Raw genomic sequence first — 21,421 nt, 5'->3', positions numbered from 1 at the left:
CACTTGTAAACCTTTACTGAATGTGATTTGTCTATATTTGTTTTTTTATTGAAATATTACTAATATTTTCCAAGTCTATTTCATTGTTCAGTTCTTCGGAGAAAAAATTCTAAGAATCATCCTTTTTTCTAAACTTTTGACATGATATTAAATCTTTTTCAAGGAAAAAAATTGTTTGTATCATCTGTCCTTAACTGCGTAGACGTCCATTTTATGATCTCGCTAATATCCGAACAACACCTAGGACATTATAAAAGAAAAGTAACATGTCTCAATATTGATATTTGATTTTTAAGGAGAAAAAATACAAGAAAGGTCAAAGAAACGTGTTTAAAATCTTGTTGTCACGTCACTAACGTCAAGTGATTGCTCCGTGAATCCTATGTAAAATCCTTGTAAATTTTCAAAGTTTAAGTAAATGTACCTGATTTTTTACATACAAATAAACAAAAGATAGGAATTTAATTAGACATAGGTCACACTTCACAGTACACAATAGATTTTCCGTCGATCAATGTGTCCACGACTTTTCTAACAACCATCGTAGACTGGTTCTGCATTCAGAAAATAAGAACTTTACTACAGCAAATCAACAGCATTAAGAAGAGTCATTTGATTCATTAAATATGAACGTCTTTTTAGGGTTTCAAGAGTATTTTTAATCCTGGTGCATTGACTGGTTTACTCTATTTTTCTGTTTATGAAACGTATGGAGATAACGAACAGTATTCAAGATCAAAAGTCCATAAAACAATACAAAATAGGAAAAGAGCAAACACAGAGCCCAAAGACATCGGAGGTGGGATGGGGAGCCATGGAGGAGTGAGCATCCCCTGCCGACCGGTCACACCCAGCGTGAGCTCCTTGTCATGATCTGGAAATTACAAGGAAATCCGTCATTAATTCAGTGTACTACAGTGTAGTATAAATAATGGACTACATTGTAACAATTAGTATGAAAAACGTATGTCAGCATTTGACTCAATAATAAATTGTATTTGCTGAGAATGTCACTGCATCGACCATAGAACTTACGAAATAATGATTTTAAACGAAACTGCTGAAATTCTTGTTTCACCACTTTGTTTGTCGATTATTTACCTCGTTTGAGAAATTGTTCATACGCAGAGCATGCTCTCGCGTATTGAATGAACTGAGATACAACAATACGTTGACTATAGAAAAACTTAACGTCATCATTTTTATTATGGAGTTTGGTTGTTTGATTACCATTAACATTTTTTTCAAGTGAAATATGCAATATGAGACAGACTCTGTAGTATTTCTATTTCAAGCTCACCAGGATATAAATATCGTATCGACATAAGAATGAAAATTACCATTGTTAATAAACAATACCACACCTCCCAACCTTATTAATATTCAGGGTCATGAACCCAAGGGATCATTCATTGCATCAGATATTTTCTTTAAACAAGGAAAGACAACTCAAGATTTCCTTTAATGGTATAGTCAGTTTCTTTTATCAATTTATATACATTTAAATTGTGGTAAAATGGGGGGGGGGGGGTAGAAAAAAAGATATTGTGAGGTATGTCTTATATTTCCTTAAGATCACTTCTGGTCAATTTTTATGTTGAATAAGTATAACATTAACACAGTGTATTTTCAGTATGAAATACTACATAGGTATATGAATGTGTTTACTAAATTTCTGTTTAATAAATAGAGGTAAATTGAGTTTCAAGTATATCGATTTCACATAAGCTACATATCTGCAGCTACTAGTACATGTAAATAGTTCTGGAAGGTATCTATCTACATAATCATATTCAGTTATAAATGTTTTCTGTTCACTGAATTCAACAAAAATAATTTAAACTGATAAGCACACCATCTATATATCATGACTCATATTGAAAAAAGACAAAGTAAAGAAACAGCGTGCAATCATGTTTTTATTTACAAGAAATTTACTAAGCACTACATGTAGACAGACAGAATGTTCAACAGCAAATAAGTTGTATATTACAGGCATATGTTATAATAAAGATTATGCTGTTTAAAAATGAAGTAAAAATTAATAAATCAATATTTAGTTACCCTTCACAAGATCTCCAAATGTTGACTATTATTAATAAACAAAATTAAGTGCACATGTACATTCTAATTTTTTTTTCCTACTCAAAAAAATTAAAGTTCCATTTTTGAAAGATAATCAACCTTATAATAAAATTCAGAGTAAAAATATTCAACTGTTTCTTTCTTTACTAATCTGGTTTAAAATACAAGTGTAATTACAATATGTAATTCATATATATAGTTTAAGCATGCAATACCAGTGAGAGCTACATGTAGCTATTACCTACCTTCATTGCTCAATTAGCCATGTATGCCAGGTAAAGGACAAAATTTGAAGCTCTCCACCGTTCGTAATTTTGATGATAGGTAGACTTGTAAATAAAGATGAATAGAATGAGATAAAAATAACTTATCTTTTTACTTCAAAAGGCTAGAGAGGAAGAAGGAAGGGAGATGTTTAAAAATGATGTTTGTTCTGGTGCCCATTGAAAGCAATCTGAGAAAACATATTTGGGGTTTCCTAGGCAATACTTTACACATAGAAATATTCAAATTTTTCATAAAATGCATATGTGATTGATTGACTGACAAATGTATGTTGTTTAGAATGGCCCTCTCGAGAATTTTTCACTCATTTGGAGACACCACCACTTGCCGGCGGAGGGCTACAAATTTTGGGTGAGGGCCCGACCTTTCAGCAGGGAGGAATCTTTTTTGTGCCAGCACCTACAGCGACATGGGGCCTCGGTTTATACGGTCTCATCCAAGGACCAGTCTCCACGTCCAACAGTGGGATTCGAATTAGCGACATAAGGATTGACTCCTTACTCCCCGTCTCCAGAGCAGATGCTCTAATCACTGCGCCACATGGGCGACAACTGCATATGTTAAGTTTCATACCTGATATACACAAGTATGTGAGAACTGCATTGACATCATCTGATCATAAATTCTATGACATTAAATTAGAAAAGTAACAACTATATTTTGATCAGAAGGCTCTAGTGAAAACTTCATGATTAATATAAACAGCTGACACTATGAAAACTGCAAACAAATGTAAACAAACCTTTAATCCTTTATCCAGGTACACATGTATATGTGTAGAGGAAATTCGGAAGAACTTCTTGAGCATACACATGAGTACGGATAGAATTAAATTTTAGTCTCTTGGTATTTGAAAAAAACACATATGGTTCTCACAAATCACTGGGTATTGATAAGTAAGAATAATGACTTTTATATGCGTATGCATGCATAGTAGACTACCTTACAACAGATACAAGTAGGAACGAACTATAGCACACCTGCATTTTCTCTTCAATTTTAGACATGCTATTAACAGCATTTGACTGTTGACAACCATGCCCTAAAATATTTAACCATTTTGTGCTAGAGGTAATCGAAAAAATATATGAAATTCTACTTACGAGTGTTTTTGTTCACTAAATCAATGTATGTGGGTTAATCTTAACCATCACAACTACTCCCTTCCACGTGGAAACATGTTTACAAAATCGAGAGGTGCTGTTTTGACACTTTGAAGTGCAATAGCACTTGACAGAATAAGAAACTGCAAACCTCCTTTCACTTTTCAGGTAAAGAAACGTTTGTTTTTCAACTTTTTGCAATTTACAAATTTTATAAATCGAGATAACATAAAGTTTTACCTCTTTTTCCATGTTGAATTTCTCTCTCGATTTTTACCTGTAGCACGTTGGTCTCGCTGAATTCTCGCGAGGAAAGCTGTTCGGACGTTTACGGATTTTGTTCATATTTTATTACGTTTATCTCCGAATTCTTCCGATTTATGCTAATGAGGTTAGGAGGTGTGAATACGTCGTCGATTTATCTGAATGTCGAGTTGAAGGCCTCAGCAAGTGTTTTCTTTTCACGCATAAAAATTTGCATAAATTCTGCTTCATGTGAAAATAGAAATAGGTCTGCTGATAAGGAACATTTTAAGAAGATTAATTTGCATTCATAAAAACTAATCAATTGATGTTATAATTGTTTTATGAGCAACAGGCTAATACAGAGAATCTCTGTCCCTCGCTTATGGAAAAAAGGAGCATGTGGGATTTTATAGGGTTGGTGAGTTGAAGGGACGAGACACTTCCGAAGGGGGGCATAGGGAATTATAATATATAATTCCATTGCAAAAGCTTCTTAAGATACCGCTCGGAAATGCAAGTCTTACACACTGCAGAATGTTAAAATTTATTACATTGATAGGGCGTCTTCCTCAGGACATATAGAGTTGTGATATAATATTTATTAAAAAGTGTGATTAAAAAGTTCGCGAACTAATTGAATAACTTCCGAAAAAGAAATGATGTAGGGTTTCAGTGTTGAGAATGTTTCAAAGTAGCCTTCTCCTATTTTAATGCGCATCTAAACCCATTCTGCCCATGTGCGGATCACGTGATATAGGCGGTCATGTGACAAACTCCTTAGCGTTCTGTTACAGAAGCTTAATTTTTTCCGACTCTTATATTTCTTACCACGCAAGTTATTTTTTGCAACAAAAACAGTTCATTTGTCAGAAATGGCCTTCTCTCGGCAATAGTATGGGTGGATAATGATATCCTTCTGCAGAATAAACATGGTGACCATAAAAATCCAAGTCCTCTGTCTTTTGAGCGTAATTTATTTCATGTGGATAAAGTATGGGTATCTTTACTTTACCATTCCTGATATTTTAAAGTCAAAAGTAAACGATATTTTAGGGATTTGATAATTATGTAATTTTAAAGACATTCATTTATTTTTCTAGCTGTAAGTTGTGAATCTTTCATATCAAATTGCTTCACAAAATGACACGTCTCTCTCCCAGATTGCTTTCACTGGGCAACAGAACAAACATCGTATTTAAACATCTCCCTTCCTTCACTTAAACAATCAATCCAATTAATGACAAAACTTCTGGCAAGTCCTTTGTCTTCAGAAGCCTTGTACAAATTATTATAAGGGATTTCCAAGATATACATTTAACTTTACAGCCGTTCGATTCTCGAATACGACTGATTCAACCATATTTTGTCACAAGTGATCTATCTTATGACGTCATTTTCACCTTGTGACGTCACAAACACGAGGAAAAATGTTCCTTTACATATGCTATTTATAGAAAATGTGTATGCCTTTATGTGTGCCAAAGAACGAGTGCACTTATGGGCCTCGGTAAAATGTGAAAAAATAAATAATCAAATTAAGCAAAATTTTTCATCTCAAATCATTACTTGATATCTAAACCATACGATTCAACAAATTTTACCGCTGAAATCCACGAATATACAAAGAACAAAACTATACAATGTGGTACCGCCAAAAGTCTATGTATCTTGCTTTTATTCTTATTCTGCCTACTTCTTTATGCTTTGTTATTATTGTAATTATACGTCACTTTATTGTTTTCATATTCGTCTTCATTGCATTTCACTTTTACTTTTATCCTTCTTCATTTTGCCCTTACTTCTATGTTGCTTTATTCTTGTTAATTCATTTTACTTTCTTTTAAATTGACACAGTTTCTTAAATGATTATCTCAATTACGAACGTGAATTCAATCACACAAAGAATGAAGCATATTCAATGAAGACGAATACAAGTTGTCAAAATTTAGTGCCGCATTATAACGCTAGGTGGCAGAGGTGTTCGCTACGAGTGATGGTAAAACTAGGTAAGCAAACCCGGACCAAGGTTATTAAAGATTTTTCAATTTTCTGCCTTAATACTTTATCAATCGAACATCTGAAGACCGAGTCCGATCACCCGATCCAATGATGGAAACTCCATATTTATTTCCTCTGGGCACACAGGAATAGCGGCCTCTTTTTTTTAAACATAACTTTATATACCGGTACTTTACTGAATATGCTCATTGAAAGGCCGACCCACTTTTTGTAAGGGTAAGGGTCAAATAAGGTTAATATAGTATAGTAGGGATAACATTTAAATTTGATACTATAGAAGAAGTTGAATCTAACCCAAAACCCACCTGCCCCCTTAATATGATTTCATTGGCATCGGAAGCAAAGTGAAAGTTGGGGCTGGGGGGGGGGGGGTTAAGCGGAAGAAATATTTATTAGCCCTTCAAAAAAAACTTGACAAGCAAAAAAAAAAAAGAGAGAAATGTCCACTGTCCAAACACAAAAATCCTATATCGTGTGTGTGTGGTGGTGGTGATGGGGGGGGGGGGGGTCAAATTTCAGTGCCAATTTCTTTTTTTCAAAACACCACCACTTTCCACATTTAAAACCTATGCTGCATCGAGTCCATGGAAAGTGGGGGGGGGGGGGGGGGATAAACCTACGCAGTAATGTTCAATGTCTATACTAAGTCTAACTTTGGGGAAAAGTGGGGGCTAAACCCCCCTTTCTCTGCGGTTCCGATCGACGCCTATGTATTTTCAAGTTTGGACAATTTCCTTGGTTTTTTGTTTTTTGTTTGTTTTTTTTTTTTTGTTTTGTTTTGTTTTTTTTTTTTTTTTTTTGCTTGTCAAGTTGTTTTCAGCGGATGGCTTGAATTTTCAAAAACGATGCTACGTCACTGTTCTCTCGCCTGAAAAAATATCACTCCACTAAAGTTATTTGTTGGATAATTGAATTCCCGCTTTACAGTTTAATTGACATAAAAACGTTAAATATTTTGATACCAGATGTCCCTTTATAAATTTATAAATTGAGTTGTTTTTCAGGACATTCACAGGCGTGGATCTAGGAATTGAAGTTAGAGGGGCGCCAAAAGAAGGCAAGGGGTCTGGAGGCCGCCTTGAGGCTCCCAGTAGGTCAAGGGCAAAGTCCTGGTGGGGGCTCAGGGGGCGAACCCCCGGAAGCCCCTGGGTTCTAGAGATTTTGTAGGGTAAAAATGAGGTCTACCAAGTAGGCATATTTACATTTTCTAGACGAAACTGTGATTTATGTTAACTTTGACAATTTTAGGGGGGCGGGGGGCGCCGGATGCGCCCCCTCCTTAAATCCGTCACCGGTTCCACTGAAGTTAACGTTATTTCACAACAAATAGTAATTGCTCCTGCGTGTGATTCTAGGGACGGGGCTTTGCAAAGGAGTGAGGAGTGTTATTGGTAGGCAAAGTTGGAACCAGGCTACACCCCAGGCATACTAGAAACTCCCCAGTCTTTTTTTCATGCATTAATATTTTATATTGAAATAGCACTTTTTAATAAAGAAAAGAAATATCTTTTAGTACACACCGTATTATACATCAGCCAGGACTCAGGAGAGTTAAAAAAATCTTAAAACTTGAAAATTCTATATTTGATGGTGGTGGTGGTGGTGGTGGTGGGGGGGGGGTCGTCAACTTTTTTTCAGTACCAAATATAACTCATATGTACATATGCCACTAAGTACATGACTACTTTAATATATGAATTGACTACATTGTATTAGCATGTGATTAGTACTGCAACAAAAAGTGTAAAGGATGGAGGCAACAAGCCTTTCGCTGAACTTTTCCAGTAGTAAAAAGTATGTTACGTTTAGGAAAATGTTTCGTGGCATCCTCCCCTCTACCGGTGAAACTTACCCCATAGGATGTCGTACAGACGGAAGTCAGTGTATATATACATGTATATATATTGAGACTTGGGGGTATGATTGTATAACGTCCCTTTAAATTGGAGAATTTTTAACTCAAATGGAGAAGCCACCTCTTGCCGGTGGATAGCTGCAAAGAAGAAGGAATGGTTTTAGCTTTATTGCGCCCTAAAAATGTAATGACATCAAAAAGTTTTGAAACTGGTTTCAATATTAGCTAAATAAATGACTCTGATAAATCAGGAAAGAATATGGCATGAAGGTTTACCATTCTGCAAATATGACATCATTAATGTGAAGTATTTTTCTAGCATTTATCGGGCCAGCACCTACTGCGATACGGGACCTCGAATAATACGCTCTAGATCTCATCCGAAGGACCGAACTCCACGTCCCATAGTGGGATTCGAACCCACGACGTATTGATTGACTCCTTACTACTGTGTTTCGTGACCCTAGAGCAGACGCCGTAACCACAGTGCCACGCGGGCGAATGCACCCGAGTGGAGGGGCATCCGGGGGGGGGGGGCGGGATTCATTATCCATTTGTACTCGTGAAGATTATCTATGTTAAATTAAATGGTTAAAATGATTTAATTATTAACCACTATTAAATGGTTTCATTTAAACATTTATTCATGTAGGACGTATAACTTTCCTTAAAAAACTGAAAACGTTAGCATATAACCATTGTTTTACGATTTAAAAAAATATTCGGGGGAGGGGTTGCTATGAAGGGGGACGAATTGCTATATACAGCTAGATTCCCCACGGAAGACTAGCTATATATTGAAACTTCCCCGGAGGAAGTCTCACTGCATAGTCTTCCGAAGGAAGCATCACTATGTAGTCAGTTTTCCAGGGGAAATTAATCTTACCATTTTCCGAGGGAATGGCATTATCGGGTACATACCTGAACTTATAACAAACATCATTTGAAAATTTAAGTTCGATTGATAAAGTAATAAGGCAGAAAATTGAAAAATCTTTAATAACCCCGGTCCGGGTTTGCTAACCTATTTTTACCAACACTCGTATAGCGAACACCCTGCCACCTAGCGTTATAATGCGGCACTAAATTCGGACAACTTACATTCGTCTTCATTGAATTTAGTGCCGCATTATAACGCTAGGCGGCATTGTTTACATGATTGAATTTACGTTCGTAATCGAGATAATCAAGATAGTTTATTTAAAAAACAGTATCAAATTAAAAGAAAGTAGAATGTATTCACAAGAATAAAGCAACATAGAAGTAAGGACAATATAAAGAACGATAAAAGCTCAATTGTAATGTAATAAAGACGAATACGAAAACAATAAAGTGACATATAATTACAATAATAACAAAGCATAAAGAAGTAGGCAGAATAAGAATAAAAGCAAGATACATAGACTTTTGGCGGTAATTCCCTTCCATATGGTAGGGGTCAGCCGACATTTTTGATTTTCTATAGTAAATTGAAAACGGTCATTCATTTCAAAGCTTATGTTAACTATGTTGTGCAAACTTGTGCGAATGACAAAAGACGCATAATACATTTATAAAACTTGTGTGAAAGTATGAAATTTGCACACGATTAGGCTCGTACTTAAAATATTAAAAATGTGTAAAAAGTACAATGTTTTTCCTACAGCAAGTGAGAGCTGTTTACCTGTATGACCCATGTTGAACCCACGTGTGGAATAAATTATTAAAATACTGATAGTCACGTGAGTTCTACCCAGGTAAACATTCCTCGAAAGTGCTCACTGTAAAACATAGGCAGCTAGGTTTTGTTTCAGTAAGTCAAAGTCGTGCCGCTTAGAGATGTTTGTATGTTTTTGTTTTTTAGAACACGGGAGGGTAAAAAGAGCTTAGTGTTGTTCATAAATTAAAGTGTCAAACATTTTTAACCGTCATGCAAGACGAAACAGGTATAGAAAGCCTCCTATAATACACCTTTTTAATTTCAAATTCAATGAAACTATTATTGTAATTTTTCAAATGCAAGAGTACCAATTTCTTAGTTTAATCATTTTAACTACAGACAACTACACAACTTCATCCAATATTTTTAAAAACAGGTTTGGCGCAAGAAATATATTCCGCAAATGCGCCCGACTATGATCCACTATCAGATTGTTCAAGTATCGATTTAAATATCTATTGGCCTTGATTTACATAAACGAAACTAAAAGAAGGTTTGGTACGACTTTTCCGGATTTACAGGGTATCCATAGGCATTTAAAAATATTCAATTGTTTCAAATCCATGCTGATTTAAATGGTGCTTAACATGTTTTTTAATTAGAAATATCCACTAGTATCTAAGTATTACCAATAAAGAACGATTTGGTAATATATTCGGAAGTAAAATGGCACAGAAAAAGGGCCCATTAAGTATTGCTTACGTGCACTTTTCCTTTCATTCTGTTCTATAGAGATGATTCGCGAACTTTTTGATCACCCCTTGTAATTGCAAAAGTCCAATGGCTTCTCAAGATATCGTGCGAAAACAAAAGTGTGAAAGACAAACGGACAGGTCAAAAGTAACACCTGTTAATTTTAACGAAAGTGGAGGACAATTAACATGATTAAGGAATATTCTTAATGCAACAAAAGCTCAAATCATCTGCATTCCATTGTTATCGATACAAACAAACAAATACCCCTCTTGTGTAAAATGGTATGTTCAGCCTAATCACGACATGGTGATCTATATCTATTTCTCTAAAGAGAAAACTATTAAAACGTATTTTAGACCTTTTAGTACTACAGAAATAAAGGTCTTGTTGTCGTGAATGGTACAGCATAACTCCTCGGTCTCGAAATGATGTTTATTGTTTTCAATAAAAAATCGTTTGTTCAATTAAATTCATACATTTTTTATTTAAGGAATAACTGTCTTATTTTTCGAATTCATGAAGTGATCAATGGATTGGCTTGTGTGATAATTTGCATAAACGCCGAAGGCGTGTATGCATAAAATTATCACACAAGCCAATCCATTGATCATCTTCATAAATTCGAAAAATCTGACAGTTTTTCCTTATATTTACATGCTTTGATTCCGCCAATCCACGGGCTCAAAGCCTGCTTCTCTCTAGGTGTTGTCCCGCCCTGCACGTGGTTTTCTTTTGGAACCGCGCCAAAACATTCATGAGGAAATAAATTACATTTACAATTGGTAATTTTATCTCGGACAGACATTGGAAATGTAAATATTACCATATATTCCATATTCACTTTCTAAAAAAACTTTAAAAAGCTAAAATGTATACCAAGTCAAGAACTGAAGCCCATTTTTGTTTGTTTTTGCGATTACAATTTGTAATTTTAATCGACTAATCCTTTATAACTGGAATTCTATTCATGTTTAATTACTCATTCAATTGTTTAAAGTTATAATTCTGCAAAATGGGTATATGAATACTGAGTAGAGCTGAATGCTATAAAAGTATTCAAATATAGCTTACTCTTTTGAAAAGAAACCTAGTTACAAATAACCATACGTTTAGATATGAAAAAGGTCATATTTTGTGAAACATGTGTATCATAAAATTTCATTACTTTTGCAATTTTTCACATCGTTTAAGATCATCCTTTCTATTTCTTGATTCTAACTGGATCATTTTCTCCAACATTTATCCCTTTTTCTTTGTCTTCTAAGTTTCTTCCGCAATTACATGGATAGAAGGAGAAAAAAATGGTGTTAAAGTTTCCCTTCCCCTATTTTTGCTTTTTTCCCTTTTTAGTTTTATTCTGTAATCTCTCTCCGGCCAGGTTTCCTTCCTCCTTCGTTTCAGTTTTCTTCCACATTAAGACCAGGAAACCGGAATTAAAGCCATACCGTTTTATTAACTATACCGCATACTAATATAGAAAGCACAAAGAAATTTACTTTTATAAGGATACCCCATTTTCACAGAACCCAGGGTTGAACTCTCGATCTATAGAATCACAGTCTCATAGCAGTACAGGAACAGCGCGATAGACCGCTCGGCTATCTAGGCATGTCAAAAAACTTGTTATCGATACCGATGGAATTCTCGCTGACCTTACACTAAAATGTCTTCGAGAATCGTGAGATATGAGATAGTGATAGTGAAAATGAGTTAGAGAATTTGGACTTTAATTTTATTAAATGATCGTTGCTAAAACACGTTGTAATGATAATTATTTTTTCTTTCTTTAAAGCATATTTTACCACAACTACCCAGCGGAAATGACATGGGTATCCCTATAAAAGTAAATTTCTTTGTGCTTTCTATATTTGTGTATAGTAATAACAGCGGTATATTTTTTATTTAATTTTTTTTGTAAATGTAATGCAACCTCCCAGTGGATGTTGGCATTCATATAAAAGCGAATTTCTCTGTGTTTCATAAAATATTATACAGTCATTCTGATTGACTGGGTTTGGGGGAAACGCATATGATTTTTTGGACCTAAAGGTGAAAATCTTGCCCGAGGCGGCAGGCCTATATATCTCAAATTTTCAGATTAATAAAAAAAAATATACAGAGACATATAAGAGAATGTCTATGAAATATATAAGAACATCCCTCTTTCCGCACGCTTCTACAGAATTTCATTATAGACTATAGACATGATAAAGTGTTTTAAATATTTACTATACTATTTACTGATAATATTCACTATACAATATTTTTTTAGTAAAACGATACTATAACGATACTTTGAATCTTTGAAAATTAGCAGTTTTTTTCCTGAAGACCACCATATTCTGTGGGCACAAAGATAAAATGAAAATTAATGCATCAACTTGTACAAAAAAAATTAATTGATGACGCAGTGTTCAGCCCTCAGTTGGTTGGGCTAAGCGGCCGTGTATTGAAAGTTCACACAATTAAGAGTACTTCTTACCTGGACATCTAGCAGAAGATTTAGAGATGTTTACATAACTGTAATGAGTACTTAGTCCTCTACTCAAACATTGAATGTTACAGTCCCCATGCATATGACCTCAATAATTTAAAAACATTTTACTAATTTGAAATTCTCTTTATTCCTTGAACATATATCAGACAGACCATTAGTTTCTAAGATAACAATTGAGTATTGAACCTAAACTTCATAAAGTTTGTACCTTGCTTGATTTATTTGTTGTTATTTTGTATAAAAATATTCTTAAATTAATTATTTTCTCGAACTGTAAGTCATCTTTATTTTAAAACATGTTAATAAGTCCTACCTATCTGAAAGTAAACCTCTTTTGTTTTTGAAATATTTTAAAAACAGGATGTCATATAATACTAGTATAGTCTCAAATCTCACGCTTTACCTACACGCCTAATGCATGTTTCAAATGTTTGACCTAGTCTAAAGATCAAGAGTCGCTTTCCAATATTTTGTTTTACAAGTAGCCCTAGTTTAATTATTATGTAATAATTTGATAAATAAAGTTTAAGAAAAACTTTTTGTAAGTAGATAAGTGGCTTGTACTTTGGACTTGTAGATAATTAACAGATTCTGGATTTATGACGTCATTGTCATTATTTGAAATCAGTATAAATAAGTCCCAAAGAACATTCCTCTTTATCTTCGAAGTCAGAGACATCATCAAAATCATGGTAATAGCTTTTTTATTTACGTTTTTATGCACTGTTTTATAAATTTAAATAAGCCTATTTGAAATATATGCAATTCTTAATTGTATTGAACTACAATTTTGATAATATTTTGATAATATATCTAGGTACATATAATTCCTTTTGTTGTTTTCTGTGCCAGTTGGATAACATTAAATGTTTGAATTAGTCATATTGTTCTTAAACGTACATATTGATATGATTTAATATTGTTTAACGCCAAGTCGGCAAATTTTCAGCCATGTTACCGTGGAGTCAAACTGATAAATCTTTATAAAAAAAAATTATGATAGTTATTTTAATGCTTCATTTCAAAATTTCTTTTTGTCGTTTATATATTGATATTATTATTTCTTTTACTTTTATATTCTAAATTAGATCAAGTTCCGGTACCTCTTTGTTCTCCTCCTGATTTGTCTCATAACAATTGACCATACAGAATCAAGTGCCAGAGGAGGCAGACGAGGCAGACCACGCAGACCAGACAGACGAAGACCAAACACACCACGCCCGCCTCAGCGGCCCCGACCAACACTGAGACCACGATTAACAGTGAGACCTGGATCAATTGAGAGACTTAGAGTTATCTTAAATCAGGCAAAAAGAGCGGGAAATGTAGGAGCCAATGCTATCACACTCATAGATATGGGATTAACAGTGCTTGATGTTATTGAAAGATTTGAAGGGACTTCGAAGAGGTCAACAGAGAACGTATGTCTGAATTATTTTAATATTAATCTTTCGAAATTAAATACATTGTTCATATGGAAAATGCATCACAAAAATGGCAACGTTTGATGATTTTGATGCACTGGAGAGTAGTAAAGTTTGTGCAGATCACATACTTTACAGACTTTTGATGGTTAAAGATTAAAATTATATATATATATATATATATATATATATATATATATATATATAAGCACAATGAAATTCACTTTTACATGGATACCCACTTCCGCCCCAGCCCGGGGTTGAACTCTCGACCTTCGGAATCTGTCTCCTAGCAGTGCAGGAACAGCGCGCTAGACCGCTCGGCTATCTAGGCAAGTCAAAAACTTGCTTTCGATGCCGATAGAATTCTCGCAGCGCTGCCCTACACTACACGGTCAATGAGAATAGAAGTGAGATACAGTTATTTGGACATTAGTTTTTAACAGAGGATTGTTACCAATACACCAATATCTAGATAGCTGAGCGGTCTAGCGCGCTGTTCCTGCACTGCTAGGAGACAGATTCCGTAGGTCGAGAGTTCAACCCCGGGCTGGGGCGGAAGTGGGTATCCATGTAAAAGTGAATTTCTTTGTGCTTTCTGTATTAATATTTCTTCACTTAGGGCAGTTATGTTAGTTTAAGAGTTGTTGTAAAATGTGCTTTATATATATATATATATATATATATATATATATATATATATATATATATATATATATATATATATATATATATATATATATATATATATATATATATATATATTTATTTAAACATGTCATAATTCATTATTATTTTTTTATTTTGTTAATTAAACTATTCCGAAAAAGAGAAAGATTTCACTTTCAGGATTTCTTAAAGGTACTTGGACAACTACGGTGAAATAAATCAAAAAATGAAGGAGCAAGGAATGCAAGGGTTGTTATATTGTTTATGAATATTTTTTTTTCTAAAGGTAGTTCCTGGAATAGATATTTGTAACTTCAACTTGCTTGATTTGAATGATGACAACAGCGTTACCAAAGAAGAACTGGATATTCTGATTCAAAGCACAGGGCGAGTGGAATTGGAAGAACTCTACGAGAAGCTAGACCAGGATAATGGTGGGTTCCATTAACAAAGTTTTCTTTATTTAAATCGAATGCTCGTACTTTTTATTATTAAATATTAAGGACAGACGACATGTTCCTCGAAAACATATATTTTTTTCCAAGAATTCGTCACTGAACTATAGCTACTTAAACAAGTTTTCTCACAAAAAATTGAGGTACCTTACCAGGCATTTAGGTGAGATATCAGCGGTTGTAATTTTTTATATTATACTTTCATGAAAATTAGTTGAATCTGATTGGTCGAGAAACATTTGTTAAAAAACACTATTACCCGCTGGATAATGAAGCCACACCCTCCAGCGTAGCAACAGTCAACAGTGCTTGATGACGGGTGATAATAATAGCGACCAAAAAATGGCGACTGTGCAGAATTTATGCGCTCACGGTTCACTGTTATATGTATTTGTATAAAATATTCAGTATAATATAATAAATATTGCATGTAATTGAGTGTAACATTGAAAGTTATTACTCCTCGAAAACCATTGTCAACCTCGGCTGCGGCTCGGTTGACAATGGTTTTCTTGGGGTGAACATTTTTAATGTTATACTCAACTACATGCAATATTTATATAAAATAATCCTTACGGGCAATCTTTTGAATTGGCAATGTTATAATTTTTGGTGAATTTATATCTTAACCAAATTGAAAACAATTTAGAAATCACAAGATAAGGACGATATAAATTTTTATTATATAATACCCAGGGTTTACAAAACATATAAATGAGGAATTTTATTTATTTCATTTAAATTTTTCTATTGTTATTATCATTTTGTAGACCATATAGTTGTACATTGTATGTCTTACGTTTTACCAAAATTTAGCAAGGCTCGAAATTGCTTTTGTTTTAAAAGTAATAATGAGAGTTTGAAAAAATTAGTTTATGTCACTGTGAACGTAGATTCATAATAAATGTAATTCCTCGAATTATGCATGTAACTTTGTCCACCAATAATTTTAAAGACATATATATGATTGATTTTTTAAAGGTATCTGTCTAACCAATACTTTTGAAACTTTATATAACTAAAGGATTGCTTATTTATTGTGTTTGAAAAAGAATGGCATCGGATAATTAAAGATTGTAATTTTCGCTGTAAAAAACAAATGATTATTTTATTTTCGCGTCAAGAATAGCAGGTTTGGCTTATTTCGATTTGGCATACTGCTTACATAAGCACACTTACATTTTTCTGACATTTAAAGAATTATTTGAGAAAAAGGCATCAATAAGTTTCTTTTCAATGATTTGAAAAATATAGGTCCACATCCCTAGAAAACAAATCGATTCAAAAGTGGTTAACAATTTATTGAATTTCAAAAAAAATTAAGAACCATTAAAATAATAATATAAAAAATCATGAAGGATTCCTGTTTTATTTTCAGTTTATATATTTTTATTCATTGTATTTTAGAAAAAGAAAGAGCTACCGTTGGGAAACAAAATTATGCATGGGAAAATCATTTATAAGGTTTAAAAAATGACTATAATCACATATAAGGAAACGAAGGCGATTTCTTTCGCAACTATGAAACATGAAATGACTCTTTATTTTTTTCAATTTTATTTTTTTTTCACAGACGGTATAGTAACACAGGAGGAGTACATGAAGTTGTATGAAGATGTCTGCAGTGGGGATTTGGAAGGTCAGTTTATCTCGTTTGCACAATCTCTTACCTTTTGATGTTTTTTTTTTAATTTAATTTTAAATAAGAAATAATTTTAAATTTTGATCAGAAACATCATAACATTTCATTGGTTATATACTTCATTAATTTTATCCCCAATGAAAAGAGGAGGGGGCATTTCTTTGGACCTGTCGACCGGTCGGTCTTTTGGTCACTATACTAGTGCCCAGTATTTTCTTTGCTGTAAGATAATTTCTTCTTTTCTAGATTACAAAGTAAAAGATAATTGGTCAAATAATACAGTATTTTGACATGTGATGTAACTAAGCTCAAACAGTATTTTATACCATTTGCATTATATACTAGCTACTACATGTAGTACTTCAAATGTTATACCTTCCATGAAGAAAATTATCATTAATAACATTGAAGTCCGAATGAGATAAAACATTATTTGCGTCATGTTTGTCCCGAATTTAAGATGACCACTTGATATTTACATCTCATATTGCAAAGCCAGAAGCATATAAGTTAGTTTCTCATTTTTTTTTATATTTAAGGAGCAAATACCCTACAAAAGGACGAATAAGAAATCAAGGAAGAAGATCAGCTGAAGGACACAAATAAGAAAATTATTGGAAGATTTTCAAAGTTTAAGTTTTTGCTTAAATGAAATATATTCTCCAGAATAGATTAAGAACATACTGCCTAGTTTGTATATCTTTCATAAAGCAATAACCATATACATGTACATCCCGTCATTCCTTTAGAATTATGCCTGTATGGACCTTTAGGGCCAATGAAAATAGTTATAGATTACTGTACATAACCATAAGAATATTTCATACCATATACTCCCATTTCATTTTCTTCATTTGTATGTCACCTGAGTCGCTTATAACAGAAATAACCGATTGTTTTCTGTTTGGATATTTCGTCGTTCGTCGGTCTTAAATGTTTTGAATATATTTTCAAATTATATGCCGGTTGGTCAAAATCCACTTACTTATGTAAACAGCATCTAAGGATTTTCTATTCTCTGTCATTATGGGGATGAGAAAATGGCCAAAACTATCAATATTTTCCATAACCTTTGGACATCTAGAGGAATATCTAGAAAATTTTGCTTGGTTGTAAAATCTTGACGAACTGCAAAAGCGCCCAATGACATATACTGTGTAACCTTAGGACTAAGTATTGGAAATACAATACATTTTGAAACTCTTCTTCTTTCTTCATAAACATGTCTCAGACAGACAGTCTTCAAGATGGCAATGTCTACTTTACCAATCACCAAATTCTGACAAAAATCTTCTTTATTCCCAGACTTTAAGGAAACAATCTTCATTCACGTGGTAATGAATACAGAGTCCTCACATTTAGTCACATTTTTAAGACTAGAGCAGTAATCTGAGTAACCCAGGTGACTGTTAAGGCTCATAGGCCTCTCTATATATACATGTTAACTGAAAAATAAAAGTTGTTATACAAAAAAATCTTTTTTGTTATTAATTGCCTTTAGCAGAAGTTGATAAACATACTTTTCGTATACATACGTTAAAAATTTGGTGGTATTTAAATATAATGAGTGTTTCTAAAGATGAAAACGCACGGCAAAACTGGAAAATCCTAAGCTATTTCCTGCGGGGGGAGGGGGGGGGGTGTTACAGGCCACTTTTTTCTAATGCCAAATTTCTTCCGTACCATTTTTTTCTCCCTTACAATACTACATATCCATTATATCACTTTACTATAGTAAAAGCGCGGGGGGACCAGCCTTTCAATTAACATTTTATTTTCAATAGTAAAAGTAATGTTGGGGGGAAAAGGGGGGCAACAAGAATGTTCATATACATGCATGTACAAATTTTCAGTTGAGGTGAAACTTTTTTTTATCTACGATCAATTTCTTAATGTAGGAGGGCTACTGATAAAGTTGATGGTATGATCTGGTTAAAAGTCAACATGTCGGAAATTCTATTTCGGTAAAATAACGAGATGCACGGGACATCTTATCCCTTTTACACATCATTAGCTACCGGTAATTAATAAACTCTGTAACAAGTAAGAAATAAATCAAGATATGTTTGTCAAACACTAGACTGGGATGTAAACTGAAGGGGTATTATACACTTTCCCTTGACGGCGCAATAGTTATCATAATGGGCTAAGTTTAAAATGACAACAAACAGACAAACAGACAAACAGGACAAAAACAATATACCCCGGGGATATTTCGATCCTGGGGCATAATATTTGCTGGACGATCCTCTGTTGACCGGTGACACTCGTCGTGAGCACTGTTAATTGATCAGGTAGACGAAATATAAGTCTATATTGGTATGAAACGAGTCAGCCAACATACCACACAATGATAAGTTATATTTGATAACAACGTCATTACAATGACCATCGAATTCTAAAAAAGAGATAGCGGGATGCTCACTCCTCCATTGTATCTGATCCCACCTCCGATGTTTTAAAGATCCGGTTTTGCTCTTCTCTTATTTTATAATTTTCATAGAAATTCCTGTAACATCAAGTTATCTGTCAGTAGTTTCTCTCTATGTTCTCTAAAGATCGTACTCGGAGCATGCTCTCAAATTTTAAATTAGTTGGGAGATGTAAATACCATATGCATGTCAAAGGCGCTTGGGTCAAGGATACTGCGTGTATATTTTCTATATAATGTATTGTCGAGGAAAATATACTATGCTCGTAACATTTTTTTTCAGTGTGCAGTGTTAATTTTTAGTTTTTCGTAAACCTTTCTGCTTCATATACACTATAATGTCATGGAAATTTGAATTTTATGCACGCTTTAAAAAATGACATATCCCACTGAATCCTAAAAACAAACAAAGCTTGCAACTAATTAGTCGCCCCTATAGAAAATTATGCGGTATTTAAATGTATGTAGAAAATCTACAGTATCCTTGACCCAAGCGCCTATGATGCATGTTACGGCAAGATATTACTTCATATAATATATATAAGGGATGTTGATGATGGAAAAGTAGAAGTCATCTCGTTTGTCATACATTTAGTAATGAGTCAGTCTTTGTCATCTTTAGTAAGTAAAACATCCAGCTATTAAATAGATGCTGCACATTTTGGGGTACTTTTGATGCAAGTTTACTAGAATACATCAAATAGACATTGTATATTAATTGCTAATGCATCTTAGATGTATCTAAATGTCCAGCTGAATCCATTGCAAGTGTTTCCCCTTCTCATGTAGAGGTTAATGTATAAATTCTACTTCATAGGATTATTTAATTAAACAGATAAGCTAAAAAGGAGCACAATATGTGTTTTCGGAATGCCAACAGTTTGATGAAAACGTGTGTATTTTTTGCAGTGTCTGTCGTTGGCAAAGAGGAACAAGCGACAACGCTGCATATGAGATCGGTTTAATCATATGGACCCACCCGCACAAAAATTTATATTCACCTAACCTACATTTTCCAAACCACGCGAAAATGATGGCATTTTCTTCTAGATGAATATTGGGTTTTATTTGTGTTATTGGTGCATTTTGAATTCAATATCAACATACATGTACACATACGAGATATGTTTCAAAGCATTTTAGATTTAGGTCTAGACTATCAAAAATTTCAATCAAAAGATTTTTTTTCATTTTAATACCTTAAAAAAAAACTAACTAAAAAACTATAAAGGACATGCATGACCTGTTTTTGCAAGCTTATTTTCATACGACCTGTTTCAGATTTGCATAAATTCAATAGCCAAAATTAAACATACAGAAATACGGTCTCATATTCTATTTAGTTATTCACCAAAATACATATCATAGTTAGATTAAACTTAAGAAAATAAAAAAATATTCATTTGCTTTGAGAATTTTTGAAGGTTTTTATGGAATTCCATATACGACAGCCAACTGCTTACTGCCACTGACTGCTTACTGCCAACTGTCAGCTGCTTACTGCCAACTGCCTTACATATTTGAATAAATTTTATTTTTATATTGATATTTATGTGACTTTTTAAAAAAAAAAAAAAAAAAAAAAGGCGCGGATCTAGGGCATGTTTTCCAAGAGGGTCACTCTGGTAAAAACAAATCCAACCTAGAAATTTCTTGACGAGAAAAAAAACGTTAAGTCCTTCCCTAAATGTGAAAATTTATTTCGGTCGGGGAGAGCGGTTTCTTATGCGTCATACCCTCATGTCTATGACATTTTGTATACCAACTTAACACGAATCCGCGTTTTCGGGGGGCGGGGGAGGGGGGGGGGGGTTCTAAGGTCCCTTTTAGTTGATTTTTTTAATACATGCAATGAATAACTTTTAGTTAGTTTAGTTTGTGCATTAAATAACTTAACAAATTTCAGAGGAGTGGTCCGGACTCCTCTCTCTAGATTTATGCATGTAAAACATAAAACATATCTCATTTGTAAATTAAACAAAGAGATATAAATGTTTGATCGGCGTTTTCTTGGAGGGTCCAAGGTCAGTTTTAGTTTCTTTAGTTCATACATTAGCCCATGACTGTACAAATTTTAAATGCCCCCCCCCCCTAAAAAAAATCTATGCATGTGAAACATTATTACACACAGAGATATATACCTTTAATTTGAGGAAATTTTTTAACTATATAGAATATAATGGAAAAATGTTAATTCATTTTCAAAATATCTTTCTATGCGAAACGACAGATCTTTTTTCTTTTATTTTTCTCTCTTCAGAAGTTTTTGTTGTCTCCGGGGTTGGGGGGGGGGTTATTACCTATTTCAAATAGGA

The 21,421-nt window shown here is 33.7% G+C and overlaps 1 protein-coding gene across 1 annotated transcript; it reads left to right on the top strand.

Annotated features, from left to right (window-relative positions):
* The first annotated feature begins 2,349 nt into the window (after positions 1 to 2,349).
* LOC134246940 (uncharacterized) lies at positions 2,350 to 17,357 on the top strand. Its single transcript, XM_062729281.1, has 7 exons — positions 2,350 to 2,360; positions 6,743 to 6,828; positions 13,074 to 13,177; positions 13,574 to 13,906; positions 14,865 to 15,012; positions 16,607 to 16,672; positions 17,215 to 17,357. Exons 1-7 carry the CDS (start codon positions 2,350 to 2,352, stop codon positions 17,241 to 17,243), a joined length of 777 nt encoding a protein of 258 aa, XP_062585265.1. The 3' UTR covers positions 17,244 to 17,357.
* Positions 17,358 to 21,421: the final 4,064 nt, after the last annotated feature.

The sequence above is a fragment of the Saccostrea cucullata genome, unplaced genomic scaffold (genome assembly GCF_032062105.1).
Source record: "Saccostrea cucullata isolate Sc308-1 unplaced genomic scaffold, CSIRO_AGI_Scuc_v1 ctg2187, whole genome shotgun sequence".
Taxonomy (NCBI): Eukaryota; Metazoa; Mollusca; class Bivalvia; order Ostreida; family Ostreidae; genus Saccostrea; species Saccostrea cuccullata.
This window is presented reverse-complemented; position numbering and strand designations above follow the sequence as displayed.